The 19386-nt window shown below is 47.8% G+C and overlaps 1 protein-coding gene across 3 annotated transcripts in view; it reads left to right on the forward strand.

The window, feature by feature from the left end:
- The window catches only part of STAG1 (STAG1 cohesin complex component), a 232677-nt gene that overhangs the window by 175147 nt on the left and 38144 nt on the right, over nucleotides 1–19386 (forward strand). For all 3 annotated transcript variants that reach the window (XM_064165354.1, XM_064165355.1, XM_064165356.1), the window contains 4 exons: nucleotides 1253–1456; nucleotides 4048–4118; nucleotides 12493–12580; nucleotides 13951–14031. In XM_064165354.1, coding sequence (XP_064021424.1) covers nucleotides 1253–1456; nucleotides 4048–4118; nucleotides 12493–12580; nucleotides 13951–14031 — 444 coding nt within the window. The remainder of the gene's footprint in view (nucleotides 1–1252; nucleotides 1457–4047; nucleotides 4119–12492; nucleotides 12581–13950; nucleotides 14032–19386) is intronic.

A 19386-nucleotide genomic window follows, 5' to 3' on the forward strand; every position in this document is an offset into this window, starting at 1 on the left:
CTTTTATATCTTTGGGTGCCCTTTCCCTTTGAGTGCCCTTTCCCTTTGAGTGCCCTTTTCCCTTTGAGTGCCCTTTTATATCTTTGGGTGCCCTTTCCCTTTGAGTGCCCTTTTCCCTTTGAGTGCCCTTTTCCTTTGAGTGCCCTTTTCCCTTTGAGTGCCCTTTTCCCTTTGGGTGCCCTTTCCCTTTGAGTGCCCTTTTCCCTTTGGGTGCCCTTTCCCTTTGAGTGCCCTTTTCCCTTTGGGTGCCCTTTTATATCTTTGGGTGCCCTTTCCCTTTGAGTGCCCTTTTATATCTTTGGGTGCCCTTTCCCTTTGAGTGCCCTTTTATATCTTTGGGTGCCCTTTTCCCTTTGAGTGCCCTTTTATATCTTTGAGTGCCCTTTTATATCTTTGAGTGCCCTTTTATATCTTTGAGTGCCCTTTTCCCTTTGAGTGCCCTTTTATATCTTTGGGTGCCCTTTCCCTTTGGGTGCCCTTTCCCTTTGAGTGCCCTTTCCCTTTGAGTGCCCTTTTCCCTTTGAGTGCCCTTTTATATCTTTGGGTGCCCTTTCCCTTTGGGTGCCCTTTCCCTTTGAGTGCCCTTTCCCTTTGAGTGCCCTTTCCCTTTGAGTGCCCTTTTCCCTTTGAGTGCCCTTTTATATCTTTGGGTGCCCTTTCCCATCTTTGGGTGCCCTTTCCCTTTGAGTGCCCTTTTCCCTTTGATTGCCCTCTTTCCTCTGAGTGCCCTTTACCCTCTGAGTGCCCTTTTCCCTCTGAGTGCCCTTTACCCTCTGAGTGCCCTTTTCCCTCTGAGTGCCCTTTTCTCCTCTGAGTGCCTTTTCCCTTTGAGTGCCCTTTTCCCTCTGAGTGCCCTTTTCCCTTTGAGTGCCCTTTTCCCTCTGAGTGCCCTTTTCCCTCTGAGTGCCCTCTTTCCTTTGAGTGCCCTCTTTCCTTTGAGTGCCCTTTTCCCTTTGAGTGCCCTTTTCCCTTTGAGTGCCCCTTTTCCCTTTGAGTGCCCCTTTTCCCTTTGAGTGCCCCTTTTCCCTTTGAGTGCCCCTTTTCCCTTTGAGTGCCCCTTTTCCCTTTGAGTGCCCCTTTTCCCTTTGAGTGCCCCTTTTCCCTTTGAGTGCCCCTTTTCCCTTTGAGTGCCCCTTTTCCCTTTGAGTGCCCTTTTCTTCTGAGTGCCCTTTTCCCTTAGAGTGCCTTTTTTCTTGGAGCTCGATTGTTCAGGTAAGTAAGGTGAAAGCTGAACTTCTTTTCTGGCCTGCAGCATCTGGATGCCTTACTAAAACAGATCAAGTTTGTTGTGGAAAAGCATGTGGAGTCAGATGTTCTCGAAGCCTGCAGCAAAACCTACAGCATACTCTGCAGTGAGGAATACACAATCCAGAACAGAGTCGACATAGCTCACAGCCAACTTATCGATGAATTTGTGGATCGATTCAACCATTCTGTAGAGGATCTGCTGCAGGAGGTTTGTTTTCTTTAACTTAGACTACATCAAATATGCCATGGTAAGCTTCAGAAAGGCATTCTTACAAAGTCATGTGATTAGCTGTTATGCACAGCAACTATTTCATTATGAGTTATTTGAGCTGTTCAGTCTGGAGGAGAGGAGGCTCTCAGGTGATCTTATCGTGGCCTTCCAGTTTCTGAAGAGGGCCTACAAAAAAGCTGGGGAGGGACTTTTTGAGCTCCATGGGAGTGACAGGACTAGGGGAAATGGAGCAGAGCTGGAGATGGGTAGGTTGAGCCTGGACATGAGGAGGAAGTTGTTGAGCATGAGAGTGGTGAGAGGCTGGAATGGGTTGCCCAGGGAGGTGGTTGAGGCCCCATGGCTGGAGGTGTTTAAGGCCAGGCTGGCTGAGGCTGTGTGCAGCCTGCTCTAAGGTAGGGTGTCCCTGGGCATGGCAGTGGAGATGGGACTGGCTGATCCTTGTCCCTTCCAACCCTGACTGATTATGGGATCCTGTTTCTCCCCACGGAAAGTCTCTTGGACTGTCCGGTAAGCCTGCAAAGCACTGATGCTGTGAAGGGTGATGGGACAATCCTGCTTCTGAAATTTGAGTCTGATATTTAAACAGTCCACATGAAAAATTAAATATATATATATATGTGAAAGCTGATGAAAAATGCAAAGAATGATGCATTTCCATTAATGCTTCTGGTGATTCCAGGAGTCACAAATGGATATTCCAGCAGCACAATCAAGACTGGATTCTGTCGTGCATGGAAGAGAGGATTTAGTAAAATATTTATAAGGGCATATTGGAAGGGTTCTGAAAAGAATGAAATAGAGAGACAGGTCTGAAACTAGGAGGTAGCTGGAGTTTACTTGTAAGAATTCATGCTTCAAAATGCCTAAGACAGAATACCTGAAATAAGATTAGAAATCTTACTCATTTTTTCTTGCTTGACATCAATTTCACTTTGTGCAGCACTACTTAATGTGTTGTAATTCTCATGCTTTTTAAACATAACTTGGGGGCTGCATAGACCTTTTTCTTCATTTCTGATCATGCACTGCATTGTGGCAGATACATTTAGTTTTTGATGTACACTTATAGCAAGTTAACAGTCCCTGTTTTAGAGTTGCATGTTAGAGAAAATAAAGGTCTTTTCTATCTTCAAGTAGTAGACCACACACAGGCATAGAATCATAGAATCAATCATAGAATCAGCCAGGTTGGAATTGATCTCCAAGATCATCCAGTCCAACCTAGCACCCAGCCCTAGCCAGTCATCTAGACCATGGCACTGAATGCCTCATCCAGGCTTTTCTTGAACACCTTCAGGCACAGCAACTCCACCACCTCCCTGGGCAGCCCATTCCAATGCCAATCACTCTCTCTGCCAACAACTTCCTCCTAACATCCAGCCTAGACCTCCCCTGGCACAACTTCAGACTGGGTCCTCTTGTTCTGTTGCTGGTTGCCTGGCAGAAGAGACCAACCCCACCTGGCTACAGCCTCCCTTCAGGCAGCTGTAGACAGCAATGAGCTCTGCCCGGAGCCTCCTCTTCTGCAGGCTGCACACCCCCAGCTCCCTCAGCCTCTCCTCATAGGGTTTGTGCTCCAGGCCCCTCACCAGCTTTGTTGCCCTTCTCTGGACACCTTCCAGCACCTCAACATCTCTCTTGAATTGAGGAGCCCAGAACTGGACACAGCACTCAAGGTGTGGCCTGACCAGTGCTGAGTACAGGGGCAGAATAACCTCCCTTGACCTACTGGCCACACTGTTGCTGAGCCAGCCCAGGATGCCATTGGCTGTCTTGGCCACCTGGGCACATTGCAGAACCCTGCACTTGGCCTTGTTAAATCTCATCCCATTGGCCTCTGCCCACCCATCCAGCCTGTCCAGGTCCCTCTGCAGGGCTCTCCTACCTTCCAACAGATTAAATCACTTTTCTGTAGCTGATGGAATGTACCTGAATAAACAAGGCACAACTCCCAGGAGCTAGTGCCCTGCTGTACAGGCTCTGGTAGAGCACCTTTACTTTGCTGTCCACCTGGCTGGCTTTTTATGTGTACTTTCTCAGCAACTTGTGAGCAGAACCTGAGGAAATAATCCAGGATTTGTGCTACACCCCTGCCTGTTTGTGTGTGGCAAAGGAGTCCTTTCAGCTCATGCCACATTCTGTGTCTCGGCTGTCTAACTACATGTGAATTGTAGAAGTTCCTCATCTCTGGCCAAGGGGATCAAAACCTCTGAAACAGAAACCCTGGGGAGTCTGTTGCTGGCATGGCTAGTGAAAAAGGCTAAAGGACTGCCAGCACAAAGAACCAAATTTTCCACACCAGATGTCCAGCAACTAATCACTGTAAAATAAGGTAGAACTCAGATTTTATTGTTCAGAACAATTTCTACTACTAGAGGATAGTGGTTTGAGTATTAACACAGTGATGCTGCAGGTGATTCTGTTGTTTCCTAGTGCTGTGCAGTGGTTCTTTAAATGGAATCTAGATAGGTTTTGTGTCAGTATAAACCCTCAAGGAAGTCTGCTTCTCCCTGGGCAGTAATGTGCTCCTCTCAACTGCTGAACTCTCTTCATGGGTTTCCTTTCAGGGAGAAGAAGCTGATGATGATGACATATACAATGTGCTCTCCACGTTGAAGAGATTAACCTCTTTTCACAAGTAAGTGATTTTTTTTTGCCCTCAAGAATTTACTGTTTATTTTATGGTTTCTATGAGTGTCAGTGGGTGTCCAGTGTTCAGAAACAAGAAAAGTTGGAACCTGCAATATGGTGTTTGTTACTATAGCTGTGTCTTGGGTTAGGGTGGATCCCTCCCCTGGTAGAGTAAACTCACCACAACATGGATTTTTGGAAAGTCAGGAAAAATGAAATTGTGTTTCTTAGAGTTTAAATATAACAGTATAAGGAGAATAAACTACTACCAAAATAGAATAACCTTAAGGAAGATGGGGAAGGGGTCAAGTGGTGGCGAAGCGGCAAAAGCAGCAGCAGCCAAAACAGCAGCGTGGGGAAGATAGCAGCAGAAGCAGCAAGGGGGAGGTCCAAGCTGTGCTTCCAGACATAAAGCTCCTGATGTTCCAGTGAATGGTATTAACTTATCCACTGTTCCCATTCTTTGGTCTATCCCTAGAATGTTCACCTCTCCACTCAGAGCTTCCACTTCTGAGTTTCTCTGGTCTGAATTTTTTCATGTCTGAGCTAGAAGCCCAGCCCCAACAGCCACACTGCTCCAATTAATCATTAATTGGTTTGGTTGGAACATACCTTTTAGATCATAGAGTCCAACCATTGTCTAACTGCCAAGTCTGGTACTAAGCCATGTGTCTCAGCAGCACATCTCTGCCTGCTTTAAGCACCTCCAGGAATGAGGATTCAACCATCTCCCTGGGGAGCCTGTTCCAGTTTTCCAGTAGCCTTTCAGGGAAGAAGTTTCTTCTAGTGTCCCAAATGGAACCTGCAACTTGAGGCTGATTGCTTTCATCCTACCTCTCGTTACTAGGGACAGGAGACCAACCCCACCTGGCTCAAAGCTTTCAGGGACCTAGAGAGAGCCAAAAGGTCTTCCCTGAGCCTCCTTTCCTCAGACTAAAACAGCTGCAGCTCCCTCAGCCACTGCTCCTGATCTTAGTCCTGACTCTGTTGATGCCATTGCTGTTACAGATTTGCCTTGCAAATGGCATGCCTTTCCTTACACTAAACACTCTGATGTCTTAGGGGTGAGCACAGGGGATAACTTCTCTCTGGCACTAGTGGATGAGGCCAAAGGGCTCTGCAGTGGGACCTTAACCGCCTGGACAGATGGGCAGAGTCCAAGGGGATGGCATTCAATAGCTCCAAGTGCAGGGTGCTGCACTTTGGCCACAACAACCCCATGCAGAGATACAGGCTGGGGTTGGAGTGGCTGGAGAGCAGCCAGACAGAGAGGGATCTGGGGGTGCTGATTGATACCTGCCTGAACATGAGCCAGCAGTGTGCCCAGGTGGCCAAGAGAGCCAGTGGCATCCTGGCCTGCATCAGGAATGGTGTGGCCAGCAGGAGCAGGGAGGTCATTCTGCCCCTGTACTCTGCACTGGTTAGACCACACCTTGAGTCCTGTGTTCAGTTCTGGGCCCCCCAGTTTAGGAGGGACATTGAGATGCTTGAGCGTGTCCAGAGAAGGGCAACGAGGCTGGGGAGAGGCCTTGAGCACAGCCCTACGAGGAGAGGCTGAGGGAGCTGGGATTGGTTAGCCTGGAGAAGAGGAGGCTCAGGGGTGACCTTATTGCTGTCTACAACTACCTGAGGGGAGGTTGTGGCCAGGAGGAGGTTGCTCTCTTCTCTCAGGTGGCCAGCACCAGAACAAGAGGACACAGCCTCAGGCTGCACCAGGGGAGATTTAGGCTGGAGGTGAGGAGAAAGTTCTTCACTGGGAGAGTCATTGGACACTGGAATGGGCTGCCCGGGGAGGTGGTGGAGTCGCCGTCCCTGGGGCTGTTCAAGGCAGGACTGGACGTGGCACTTGGTGCCATGGTCTGGCCTTGAGCTCTGTGGTAAAGGGTTGGACTTGATGATCTGTGAGGTCTCTTCCAACCCTGATGATACTGTGATACTGTGATACAAATCTATTTGAGCTCTCAGCTTAGGAGAGCCTAGGAGGAAGCTGTTTCAGTTTCTCAGTGCCCTTGAGGGATTTCTTCTCCAAGTTCTAGAAGTTGTTGAACATTATAATTATGAAGAGTTTACAGGGAGAATCTGGAAGATGCATTCTTTTCCTGTGGAATTGCCAGGAAGAGTTTCTGGTTGAGTCATTGGCAAAGTCTGACTATGTGCATTGCACAGGAAATCCTGCGCTGAGCAGGTTCCAGCTTAGTGGAACCAGGCAGCAGCTCTTCAGGGTCCTGTTGCTCTCAGACCTACAGGCACCCTCAGAACTTGTACAGTCAGCTGGACATTTTTCAGTTGAACTGTGAATTTTAGAGCATAACACACCTCATCCTCCCCTCTGATCAACTGTAGGCAGCCGTTGCTCCTGGTCAGTGTGTAGGGAAGCTCCATACATAGAAGGCTGAGAGACAGAAGGCATTTCTTCTTCATCACACCATCTAGAGGACCTTGCTTCAGCCACTTTTTTAATACAAATTGATTTTAGTGGTTTCATTTCTCTTTTATTTGTGCTTAGTCTTCACTAGCCCTGAATTATGTGTTGAATCATGGTACAAAATGCTTCTGAAGTGTCTGGTTTGGTTTCTGTTCAGCAGGAGTCCCACAGAGATCATTAAATCGTTACTAATTTCCGTAGTGCAGCAGGCTGACACATGTGCAAATTAGCTTTTCAGTCGCCCTGGTAACATACTGGAGCCACTCTTGCCTTTCCTGAGAGGATCCCACTTGGAGTACTGTATCCAATTCTGGAGCCCCCATTTCAAGGAGGATGTGGATGTGCTGGAGGGTGTCCAGAGAAGGGCCACTGGGTTGAGCAGAGGGCTGGGGCAGCTCTGCTATGAGGACAGACTGAAAGAGTAGTGGCTGTGCAGTCTGCAGAAGAGGAGGCTCCCAGGTGACCTTCTTGTGGCCTTTCAGTATCTGAAGGGAGCTACAAAAAAGCTGGGGAAGGACTTTTCAGGCTCTCAGGGAGTGACAGGACTGGGGGGAATGGAGCAAAGCTGGAGGTGGGGAGAGTCAGCCTGGACATGAGGAGGAAGTTGTTGAGCATGAGAGTGGTGAGAGGCTGGAATGGGTTGCCCAGGGAGGTGGTTGAGGCCCCATGGCTGGAGGTGTTCAAGACCGGTCCCAGGACTGATCCCTGTGGGACTCCACTTGTCCCTGGCCTCCGCTTGGCCATGGAGGCATTGACAGCCACTCTGGGTGCAGCCGTCAAGCCAGTTCTTTATCCATCTGGTGGCCCACCCATCAAACCCATGTGTCACCAGCTTGGAGACCAGGATGTGGTGCTGGACAGCATTTCTTATTTAGTTGCTTCAGTTAATTCAACGCAAGACAAATGAATCTCAGGAATCACCTCCCTCACTCTGGGTGCCCCTTTTGCTAGTGCAGGGAATTGTCACATCTAGAAATTCGGTATCACAGTGCAGTAGTCCTCAAATATGATACAGGATTTGATTTGATTGCTCCCTGCCTCCACACTGACTTCATAAGCCTGCAGTGGCTGGAGTAACTCTCCAGATACATGCAATGTTTAATCAGTGTATAAGAATGATCAGTCAGAACATTTCCCAGGTAGGTATATTGATGGCCAGATCAGCAGATCACAGAATGGAAGGTGCTGGAAAGGACCTCCAGAGATCATCTAGTACAAGCACCCTGCTAGAGCAGGATTACCTAGAGCAAGTTGTGCAGGATTGTGTCCAGGCAGGTTTTGAAAGTGTACAGAGAAGGCAAGTCCACAACCTGTCTGGGCAGCCTGGTCCAGTGCTCAGCCACTCTCAAAGCACAAATGTTTTTCCTTATGTCTAAGTGAATCTTCTCCTCCTGTTGTAGAAACCCTTTGCTTACCCTTCTCTCTGGATCCTTCAGACTGAGGTACTGGGAAGTTTTATATCTAGAAGAAGTGGAAACCTCAGTAGAGAAGTTAGCCTGTATCTAGCACAGCTGCTGAAAGCCCACAGCACAGCTTCTCTCACTTTCTGCCTCTTTGAAAAGAGGCAGTTTTGTGGGTGGAGAGATCACCTCTTCGAAGAGGAGTTTCTCTAAGCTGCTTCTTACCACACTTTCAGAAACACTGTGGGGCTGGTACCTTTACTTCATCTGACAACCTTCATAGGCTTGTCAGATGAAGTATAATCATAGAACCACTCGAGTTGAAAAGACCTCTCAGATCATCAAGTTGTACCATCAATGCAGCACCACCATGCCTGCTACACCATTGAAGTACAGTCATAGAACCACTCAAGTTGAAAAGACCTCTCAGATCATCAGGTTGCACTATCAATGCAGCACCACCATGCCTGCTACACCATTGAAGTGTAGTCATAGAACCACTCAAGTTGAAAAGACCTCTCAGATCATCAAGTTGTACCATCAATGCAGCACCACCATGCTGCTACACCATTGAAGTACAGTCATAGAACCACTCAAGTTGAAAAGACCTCTCAGATCATCAAGTTGTACCATCAATGCAGCACCACCATGCCTGCTACACCATTGAAGTACAGTCATAGAACCACTCAAGTTGAAAAGACCTCTCAGATCATCAGGTTGTACCATCAATGCAGCACCACCATGCCTGCTACACCATTCTCCTAAGTGCCATAGCTACAGTTTGTTGAGCAGCTTCAGGGATGGTGACTGCTGCCTGCCTGGGCAGCCTGTTCTAATGCCTGACCACTCTTGCAGCAAAGACATTGTTCCTAATACCCAACCTAAACCTCCCCTGCTGCAACTTGAGGCCATTTCTTCGTGTCCTATCACTACTTACTTGGGAGAAGGGAACAACCCCACTTGACTCCAGCCTCCTTTCAGGTAGTTGCAAGGAACAATGAGATCTCTCCCCAGCCTCCTCTTCCCCCAGCAGACAGAACTATCTAAAGGGATAAAAAGGAATCTTGATGGAATAATGAACCTCATTTTCTGTAGTCCATGAAGACTCTCTGGTGTGGAAAGGGCCAAAGGAAAGTTCTATATTGTGTGGATTTTCATTCTGGGGACCTCTGTGACAGTCTAAGCCTCTGAGGAGAGTTGTCTTGTACCCAAGGTACCTCTGTAACTGTTGCTCTGATTGACAGCTGCCTGACATGCAGGCTCTAGAATGAAAACGCTGGAGGGAGATAGGTTTTCCTTTTGTATTCTCTGTAGGATAATAATCTATGCTGATATCTACCTCTGCACACCAAGGAGATTTTACTGCTTTAATTACAGCACTGTAATTAAGGAGGCACAGCTCTGCCTTGCCAGGAGCCCTGTGATTTGCTGAAGCATCATCCATGTGCTTGCTCTCACTACTCAGAGGCAGTTCTCTGACACCCTATAATTTTTCTCTGAAACATTTTATTTTGCTGCTTCTAAGACCATCCAGAGTCTAAGGCAGAGAGAGTATTTTCACCTTTGTGTTCCCTTTTTTTGGAAGTTTTCCTTTTGTTCTGTTCATGGATTTGAATAAGAAGTCAAGATGCACCTTGGCTTAATGACACAGCATAGAGTGGGTACTTCTGTTGCTCTCAGCACAAGGACTTCAGCTGTTGTTTTCTGTGAAGCCTGTAGCAGTGAGATTGTTCAGGGTTAACATGCTCCAGGCTGGGAAGTGTTTCACAACGAGGGTCTCAACAGGACCTAGACCCTTCCAGTTTTAGTTCAGCCTCTGTTCATTTTGGAACTAGAGGATTATTCTTCCTGACTGTGCCAGGGTAGTTAATTATTTAAATACAGTCAGTCAGGTCCAAAGCAGGCCAGACACAAAGGCGTGGAGGAAGGAGCCCTATTTTGGTGATCAAGATGCAGGGATGAAAGGGAGCCACATGCAAGAGGCTGCTTTAGTTCAATTTAGACTTGCCTGTTCAGCCTGAGTATCATTTCTTCCAGGTAAATATTTTAGTCACCAAGCCTCTGATTACTTAGAAATGCCTTGCTCTTTTACTAAACTCTTTTCAATTACAGTATCACAGTATCATCAGGGTTGGAAGAGACCTCACAGATCATCAAGTCCAACCCTTTACCACAGAGCTCAAGGCCAGACCATGGCACCAAGTGCCACGTCCAGTCCTGCCTTGAACAGCTCCAGGGACGGCGACTCCACCACCTCCCCGGGCAGCCCATTCCAGTGTCCAATGACTCTCTCAGGGAAGAACTTTCTCCTCACCTCCAGCCTAAATCTCCCCTGGTGCAGCCTGAGGCTGTGTCCTCTTGTTCTGGTGCTGGCCACCTGAGAGAAGAGAGCAACCTCCTCCTGGCCACAACCACCCCTCAGGTAGTTGCAGACAGCAATAAGGTCTCCCCTGAGCCTCCTCTTCTCCAGGCTAACCAATCCCAGCTCCCTCAGCCTCTCCTCGTAGGGCTGTGCTCAAGGCCTCTCCCCAGCCTCGTCGCCCTTCTCTGGACACGCTCAAGCATCTCAATGTCCCTCCTAAACTGGGGGGCCCAGAACTGAACACAGCACTCAAGGTGAGGTCTAACCAGTGCAGAGTGCAGGGGCAGAATGACCTCCCTGCTCCTGCTGACCACACCATTCCTGATGCAGGCCAGGATGCCACTGGCTCTCTTGGCCACCTGGGCACACTGCTGGCTCATGTTCAGGCAGGTATCAATCAGCACCCCCAGATCCCTCTCTGTTTGGCTGCTCTCAGCCACTCCAACCCCAGCCTGTATCTCTGCATGGGGTTGCTGTGGCCAAAGTGCAGCACCCTGCACTTGGAGCTATTGAACTCCATCCCCTTGGACTCTGCCCATCTGTCCAGGCGATCAAGGTCCTGCTGCAGAGCCCTTCTGCCCTCCAGCCCAGCCACATCTGCCCCCAGCTTAGTGTCATCTGCAAACTTGCTGATGACTGACTCCATGCCCTCATCCAGATCATCTATGAAGATGTTAAAGAGGATGGGGCCCAGCACTGATCCCTGAGGGACACCACTAGTGACAGCTGCCAGCTGGATGTGGCATCATTCACCACCACTCTCTGAGCCCAGCCCTCCAGCCAGTTCCTAACCCAGCACAGAGTGTTGCCATCCAAGCCACAGGCTTACCTTAGTTGAATTCCACTGCAGGAAAAAAAAAAAGGTGTTAAACCTACATATTTTTTTTGGTGAGATAATTTTTGTCTTTCAGGCACCCTGATGTGCTGTAATTTCTTTTGTATTCCTCAGTTCTGTTTTGGAAAAGCCATATGGTAAGGTGCTGGGGTCTGGAAGGCTGTAGAATGTGTGTTGCTAACCTCATTCGTATTCCTCCTGCTGGCAAATCAGATTGGTACAACTGAAATGTGAGACTCTGAATGGGGAGTGGCAATGGCCAGCTCTGTCTCCTGTCCAGGTGGATCATGCTGTCTTGCTTAGGTATTTGGGGATACTTAGTATCCAGTGATAATGTATATTTTCCTCCATGAAATGGCAAAAAAACATAGAATCACAGAATTACTTAGGTTGGAAGGGAGCTCGGAGATCATCTAATTCCAACCTCCCATGCAACCTTACTTTGCTTAAAGCCATCTTCCATTCAGTACATACTGATAAGTTTGGCCAGAGCTGCTGCAGTGCCAGAGAAAAGAGGAATGATAATGCAGAGGCAGCACTGAAAAGCTCACAGCTACACTTAAGTGCCCTCTGAAGCTGTATGGTATGCAGAGAGTTTATCTCCTCCCTACAACAATCCTCCCTAGTAAAACGTTTTTCCTCAGTTATCCCCAAGCTGGGCTCCTGCTTCGTACAGTGTGGACTGGTTGTGCAGCTGCTTTGTCAGCAGGTGGCTTTGTGTTAGTTTTGCAAGAACACCAAAGCTCTCTGAGCTGCCAGGTCAGGCTGTGTGTTCTCTGTCACATGGAGGTCTGAGGAACACTTTCACAGTTCCCAGAGGGTCCATAGTGAGACCTCCCAGCCCAGCACAGTTCAGGAGCTAGCAGTGCCTTCCTTCAGCAGTTCTTGCAGCAGCTACCTCTTCCAGAAGGTCTCAGTTTAACAAAGCACATGGGGAAAGTGCTCTTCAGCCCAGTGACAACTGCCTTCTCCCCTCCCACTGGAGGGACACCTTCCAGTCTTTCAACTGCCTGAAAGGAGGTTGGAGCAGGGTAGGTGTTGGTCTTTTCTCCCTGTAACAAGCAATAGGATGAGAGGAAATGGTCTCGACTTGCACCAAGGGAACTTTAGGTTGGGTGTTGGAAGAAACTTCCTCACTGAAAGGGTTCTCAAAGACTGGAACAGGCTCCCCAGGGAAGTGGCTGAATCTCCATCCCTGAAGGTGTTTCAAAGAGACACAGAAGTGTTGCTGAGGAACATGGTTTAGCACCAGCCTTACCAGAATTAGGTAATGGTTGGACTTGGTGATCTTAAAGGTCTTTTCCAACCCAAACAGTTCTATGGTTCTAACTAACCTTTCTTTGTTAACTCTCCTTCCAGTGCTCATGATCTCACAAAATGGGATCTGTTCAGTAACTGCTACAGATTGCTAAGAACTGGAATCGAACACGGAGCAATGCCAGAACAGGTACAGTTAGCAACACTTGCACTGCTTCATTTGGAGAGTCAATGTTGTAAAGAGTTGGCTTGTTGGGAAATAGAAAAGATTCATGCACTGGACTTGAGCTATTTAGCAAAAAGCTGTGACTGAAGTGTATGTTGTAGTGCTGGGAGCTGGCACAGCTTCAGTTCTGTGATTTTTGAGCTGCTTACCTGACCTTTCTCATCTGAAGAGTAACTAATGGTCCTGACTGTGAATAGCAATGCATAAATCATTACATTTCATATACTGAAATCCAGCCTTTTTAAACCTGGGCTGCAGTTAGAACTATCAGAAACTGTTCTTGTGTATGGAAGGGAGGACAGAAGCTTGGAAAAAACCAGGAAGCAGAGTATTTAGCAAGCCAGCCTTTACAGTGAACTTCTTTTAGTGGACATGTCTTGGACTTTATTTCCTCTTAGGTGGATTTTAGTTTCTTGGGGATGAACACAGGAACCTTTTCTCATTCTCCCAAGATTCCACTTTAAACTGCAGCTTGCCTGTTCCAGCATTTCAGCACATGTTCATTTCATTGCAATCAGAAGCCAGTTGTTAATTCTAACTCATTTAGGAAACACAAATACTCCATGAAATTGTCTATAAGTGTTTTCTGAAGAAAACCACATGGAGGACCACACTGCCACACCAAATGGAAGTCATGACTTTAAGCTGTGGGACTTTCTGCTCTCTCTGCTGGAGCTGTGGGCCTGCAGATGAAAACTTTCCATGAAGCCACCAGCCACCTTCAGATTCTGGGCTTGACAGGCATACAGCTTCCAAAATACTTGTGTAAGGTCTTTGGAACAGAGTTCTGAAATCTCTGCTCTCCTCAGTATTTCTTCCAGTCAGTCCACTAAAAGGAGTTCCTTGGGAAGGAATGGTTTGGTCTTTAGTGATAGCTTCCCAGAGAGTGTTTTGTGAGGTGATCAGAGCTGCTGCAAAGGCTTTTTGGTGGGTTGGGTTGTTTGGGGGTTTATTTGGAAGTTGGCTACATGTTCATCTAGAAAATGAAACAAGTTTCCAGACTCTTTTGCTGGTGAAATCTGACACAGGGCAGCTTTTGAACAGAGATATGTAGGTATGGGGTTGTACTTTGTGCCATGACTGCACCTCTTGCTGTACTCTAATGCACAGTTGTCTGCACTGTTTCTCAGGGTTTTTTTCCCATGTGTAGTAGGCTGCTTTCCCATTGCACCAAACTGACTAAAACCAATGTAATAACCTTGAAAACAAAAGATGCTACACAGCTGCTGCTCCTGTTTCTTCTCTCCAAAATGCACTGTAAGGTTTAGATGCACTTCACTGATAGGCTTGCTGTTTGCAGTGTGCTGGGATTCTTTGTGTTCCCTCTCTTACAGATAGTTGTTCAGGCCCTGCAGTGTTCCCATTACTCCATTCTCTGGCAGCTGGTGAAAATCACTGAAGGCTCCCCTTCCAAAGTAAGTAGATATTCCATCATACAGATGTTATTGAAGACACTCAACTTGCCTGGAAAGGCTTTAGACTTGATTCTCTAATGCCACTCACTTCACCATCATTGCATGTCGTTATAAAGTGTTGGTGTTCTCATGTATTGATGCTTCAGGATGTCTTTGCCATCATGTATGTGTCTGAGCTACACAAACAGCAGAAGCTTGCCTTTATCCAGCTGATTTTTAGACATTTGTATTGCTGAAGGCACTTAATGCACTTCATTGTGAGTTTTCATGAGTGGAGGAGTGATGTTAACAACGCTTACCTAATAGTTGTAAGCAATACTGTTGATCTGTTCACCAAAGAAAGCTTCCTGTTTATATGTATTTCTCTTACTCACCTTTTACTTAAGGCTTTTATGTTGTTAAATGCAATGTAAAGTTACTAGCAGTGGCAGTCACTAATAAAACTCTTAATGAAGAGGAAGTGTGTGCAAGTGGAAGGGCAATGGTTAGGTGTAACTTGTGTGTTATACTTAGCTTTTCCAAGACCTTTCCTTAGCTTCTTTCTCAATCATGGAATTATTTTGGTTGGAGAAGACCTTTAAGATCATCAAGTCCAACCAGAGGCCTGTATCTTGTCTCTTTATGACTTTTTAAAGAGTAATACTTCACATTTAAATGGGATGAAAAGTGCAGTAATGAATGTGCTTCCCCAATGTCAGAAAGAAAAAGATGCTATACTGAAGAATCATGGAATCAACCAGGTTGGAAGAGACCTCCAACATCATCCAGTCCAGCCTAGCACCCAGTCCTAGCCAGTCAACCAGACCATGGCACTAAATGCCTCATCCAGTCTCTTCTCGAACAGCTCCAGGGACAGTGACTCCACCACCTCCCTGGGCAGCCCATTCCAATGCCAATCACTCTCTCTGCCAACAACTCCCTCCTCACATCCAGCCTAAACCTCCCCTGGCACAACTTGAGACTGTGTCCCCTTGTTCTGTTGCCGGTTGCCTGGCAGAAGAGACCAACCCCACCTGGCTACAGCCTCCCTTCAGGTAGTTGTAGACAGCAATGAGCTCTGCCCTGAGCCTCCTCTTCTGCAGGCTGCACACCCCCAGCTCCCTCAGCCTCTCCTCACAGGGCTGTGCTCCAGGCCCCTCCCCAGCTTTGTCACCCTTCTCTGGACACCTTCCAGCACCTCAACATCTCTCTTGAATTGAGGAGCCCAGAACTGGACACAGCACTCAAGGTGTGACCTGACCAGTGCTGAGTACAGGGGCACAAGAACCTCCCTTGTCCTGCTGGCCACACTGTTCCTGATGCAGGCCAGGATGCCATTGGCTCTCTTGGCCACCTGGGCACACTGCTGGCTCATGTCCAGCTACTACCTACCAGTACCCCCAGGTCCCTTTCTTCCTGGCTGCTCTCAGCCACTCTGTCCCCAGCCTGTAGCACTGCTTGGGGTTGTTGTGGCCAAAGTGCAGAACCCTGCACTTGGCCTTGTTCAATCTCATCCCATTAGCCTCTGCCCACCCATCCAGCCTAGCCAGGTCCCTCTGCAGTACAATTAAAATAAGCTTTTATGCACATAAAAATAATAAGATAAAGACAGTAAATGGCTGCAGGGTAACACACTGCATATAACATGGAGAATGAGAGCTGGCAGCATTGCTGCAGAAAAAGTTTCCTGTTTTCTTGTCTCTAAGTTATGGCAAAAGAGTCATACTTGCCATGAACTACTGCTAGTGACTGACGTAGGCAGCATCTGTCTGCTGGGACCTGGTCAGAAGCTCTGCATTTCACTGCTGTTGCAGTTTTACCATGCTGATCCAGGTAAAGAGAAGAGGACTTTTGTTTATTTCAGTGGCTGGGTTTTTTAAAAATGAGGTTATTTTGTAAGAGGCACAGATTTATGAGAGCAGTGCAGAGAAGTCTTGGTCTTCCATGTATTCCTAATACTCTTCTGATTCTGGCTAGTCAGTGTAGTTCCTAGGAGGGAAAGAATCATAGAATCATTAAGGCTGGAAAAGACCTCTGAGACCATCAAGTCCAACCAGCAGACCAACACCACGATGCCCACTAAACCATCTCCTGAAGTACCACATCTGCACTTGTTTTGACCACCCCCAAGCTTTTACAGTAAGCTAACATGCAGCTCCATCCAGCTTTCTGGCCTTACTTTGCCCTAGTGCAGTGATCTGAGGACAGAGGGAGGTGATGGTGTTTTGGCTGAAGACTTTAGTAGACTGATGGACATATCTGTAAAAACTAGAGAGGCTTTTGGACACACAAACCATTCAGGATTGAAATGCAAGAAGAGGGTTACAAAGCAAGGTAGAAGCTGAGAGCAGGTTCCTGTGATGCAAACTGTTTGTGAGAGAAAAGGACAAGGTGGGAGCAGGGGAAGGCAAGGTGCTAGAAAATTACTAGCAGGGATGTCAGAGCTGCATGGTGGGGAAGAGAACAAAGATGAAAAGGCTAATGAGGAGAAGGGGACCTGAGTCCTTGGCTGTCTGAGTCCCTTATGTTTATAAGGTTTTTGTTCCCAGGCTCATGTGTAGAATAAGGTTTTTTAGATTTCCCTTGAGCATCCAAGCTGAGAGATCAGAGATGGAGAGATTGATTTGTAGGAAATGTTCATCTGCTGCCAGCTGGGGCACTTGTGTGAGTTCCTGTTGCCACACAGTAGCTGCTCTGTTTAGTTAGTTCTCATGTAGACATTCAAGGCACAGGATGAAGTTTATCAAACACTCTGGAGTTAAGTACAAGACTCGAGGGTGTTATGCTTTTGTGGGAGGAGGTGTTTTAGTTTGCATATATGGGCAAGTTTTACCCCCTCAGCATGCGTGCTCTGCACCCATGAGGTGTGTGCTTTACTGTAGAGATTTTGTGGGTGGGATGGGAAGTTCTGGTAAGGGTTTTTTCCTACCAGAAAGAAAGAAATTAGTTCTTTTGATTAGAACTCAAAGTTGCTTACTAATCTTGTGTGTCAGTTCCAGAGTGGAGTCATGCATACGTTTATGGCTTTCTCAGGGATCAGTGCTGGGCCCCATCCTCTTTAACATCTTCATAGATGACCTGGATGAGGGCATGGAGTCAGTCATCAGCAAGTGTGCAGATGACACCAAGCTGGGGGCAGATGTGGCTGGGCTGGAGGGCATGAAGGGCTCTGCAGCGGGACCTTGACCACCTGGACAGATGGGCAGAGTCCAGGGGGATGGAGTTCAATAGCTCCAAGTGCAGGGTGCTGCACTTTGGCCACAACAACCCCATGCAGAGCTACAGGCTGGGGTCGGAGTGGCTGGAGAGCAGCCAGACAGAGAGGGATCTGGGGGTGCTGATTGATACCCACCTGAACATGAGCCAGCAGTGTGCCCAGGTGGCCAAGAGAGCCAGTGGCATCCTGGCCTGCATCAGGAATGGTGTGGCCAGCAGGAGCAGGGAGGTCATTCTGCCCCTGTACTCTGCACTGGTTAGACCATACCTTGAGTCCTGTGTTCAGTTCTGGGCCCCCCAGTTTAGGAGGGACATTGAGATGCTTGAGTGTGTCCAGAGAAGGGCGACGAGGCTGGGGAGAGGCCTTGAGCACAGCCCTACGAGGAGAGGCTGAGGGAGCTGGGATTGGTTAGCCTGGAGAAGAGGAGGCTCAGGGCAGACCTTATTGCTGTCTGCAACTACCTGAGGGGTGGTTGTGGCCAGGAGGAGGTTGCTCTCTTCTCTCAGGTGGCCAGCACCAGAACAAGAGGACACAGCCTCAGGCTGCACCAGGGGAAATTTAGGCTGGAGGTGAGGAGAAAGTTCTTCCCTGAGAGAGTCATTGGACACTGGAATGGGCTGCCCGGGGAGGTGGTGGAGTCGCCGTCCCTGGAGCTGTTCAAGGCAGGATTGGACGTGGCACTTGGTGCCATGGTCTAGCCTTGAGCTCTGTGGTAAAGGGTTGGACTTGATGATCTGTGAGGTCTCTTCCAACCCTGATGATACTGTGATACTGTGAGAAGGACTTTGCAGCTGTTGGATATGGTTTGCATTATGACTGCCTGGCTATATGAGGCAAGACATGTTGGTCTGTAGGCTCTAGAGGTGTGGCAGGGAAAAACTGTTTGGCTCTTGTGGGTTTAATCAAATTAGGATCAAGTCAGCACACTGATTTATTAACACACAGTTAAGCTCCACTATAAGCAGCAGCTTTACAGCAAGTAAACCACAGTGCTAGAGACTTTTGTAATGCTAGGGAGTGCCTACAAATTTCAAACTACCCTCTTTATAAGTTACTCTGATCCTTTCCTCAGAGTACTCCACAGTCACACAGAGGTCCTCTTGTTCTGGTGCTGGCCACCTGAGAGAAGAGAGCAACCTCCTCCTGGCCACAACCACCCCTCAGGTAGTTGTAGACAGCAATGAGGTCACCCCTGAGCCTCCTCTTCTCCAGGCTAACCAATCCCAGCTCCCTCAGCCTCTCCTCGTAGGGCTGTGCTCAAGGCCTCTCCCCAGCCTCGTCGCCCTTCTCTGGACACGCTCAAGCATCTCAATGTCCCTCCTAAACTGGGGGGCCCAGAACTGAACACAGCACTCAAGGTGTGGTCTAACCAGTGCAGAGTACAGGGGCAGAATGACCTCCCTGCTCCTGCTGACCACACCATTCCTGATGCAGCACTGAGGTGTCTGACTTGGTTTGACTGCTGCTTTGCTCCACCCCAAGGTTCCTTTCCCTGGTCACAGTTTTTCATGCTGCTTTTATGCTTCTTTACAAGGTGACTCCTCTTATTTTCAAAAGCTTCTTGATCATCTCCTGGTTACTGTTTAACCTGGTTGTTTTAAGTAAATTCATTGATAACTTTTCTCCTGGCATAATCAGTTCTTAGACAAACACCCCCTGAGAATGGGTAAGTTTGGCTGTTCTGTTCAGAGGAGCTGTTGTCCTCATGTTCTCATCACTTCAGCTGTTGTTTATCCAGGCTGTCACCAGGAGGGTGCTCTGTAGATTCCCCCACACTCTGTCATACCATGTGTAGATTACAGTTTTGATCATAGGGTTTAAGGAAGTGATATCAGCATAAAAATGTTTCAAAGATGTTTTAATAGAAGGACTGTAGTTACTGATTGTTTGAATTTGTAAGAACATGCAGGTTTTCTGCCCAATAACAAAGATTCCACCAAGTAAATACAGCATAGAGTGGGGACAGAGCTACTTTGAAACTTTTTAAAGGTAGTCTGTGGGGAGAAAAGGATGTCCAGTGGGGTCATCTCAGTGTCTGACATCTGAGAGAACAACTGATTAGTGCAAGGAAGGTTGCAACAGATAAGAACACAGTATCCATAGCCTAATGTTCTGATCTTTGGTCTTCCTCTTGTACATGTTCAGAGGAGTTTGAGGTC

The sequence above is a fragment of the Pogoniulus pusillus genome, chromosome 26, assembly GCF_015220805.1.
Source record: "Pogoniulus pusillus isolate bPogPus1 chromosome 26, bPogPus1.pri, whole genome shotgun sequence".
In the NCBI taxonomy this organism is placed as follows: Eukaryota; Metazoa; Chordata; class Aves; order Piciformes; family Lybiidae; genus Pogoniulus; species Pogoniulus pusillus.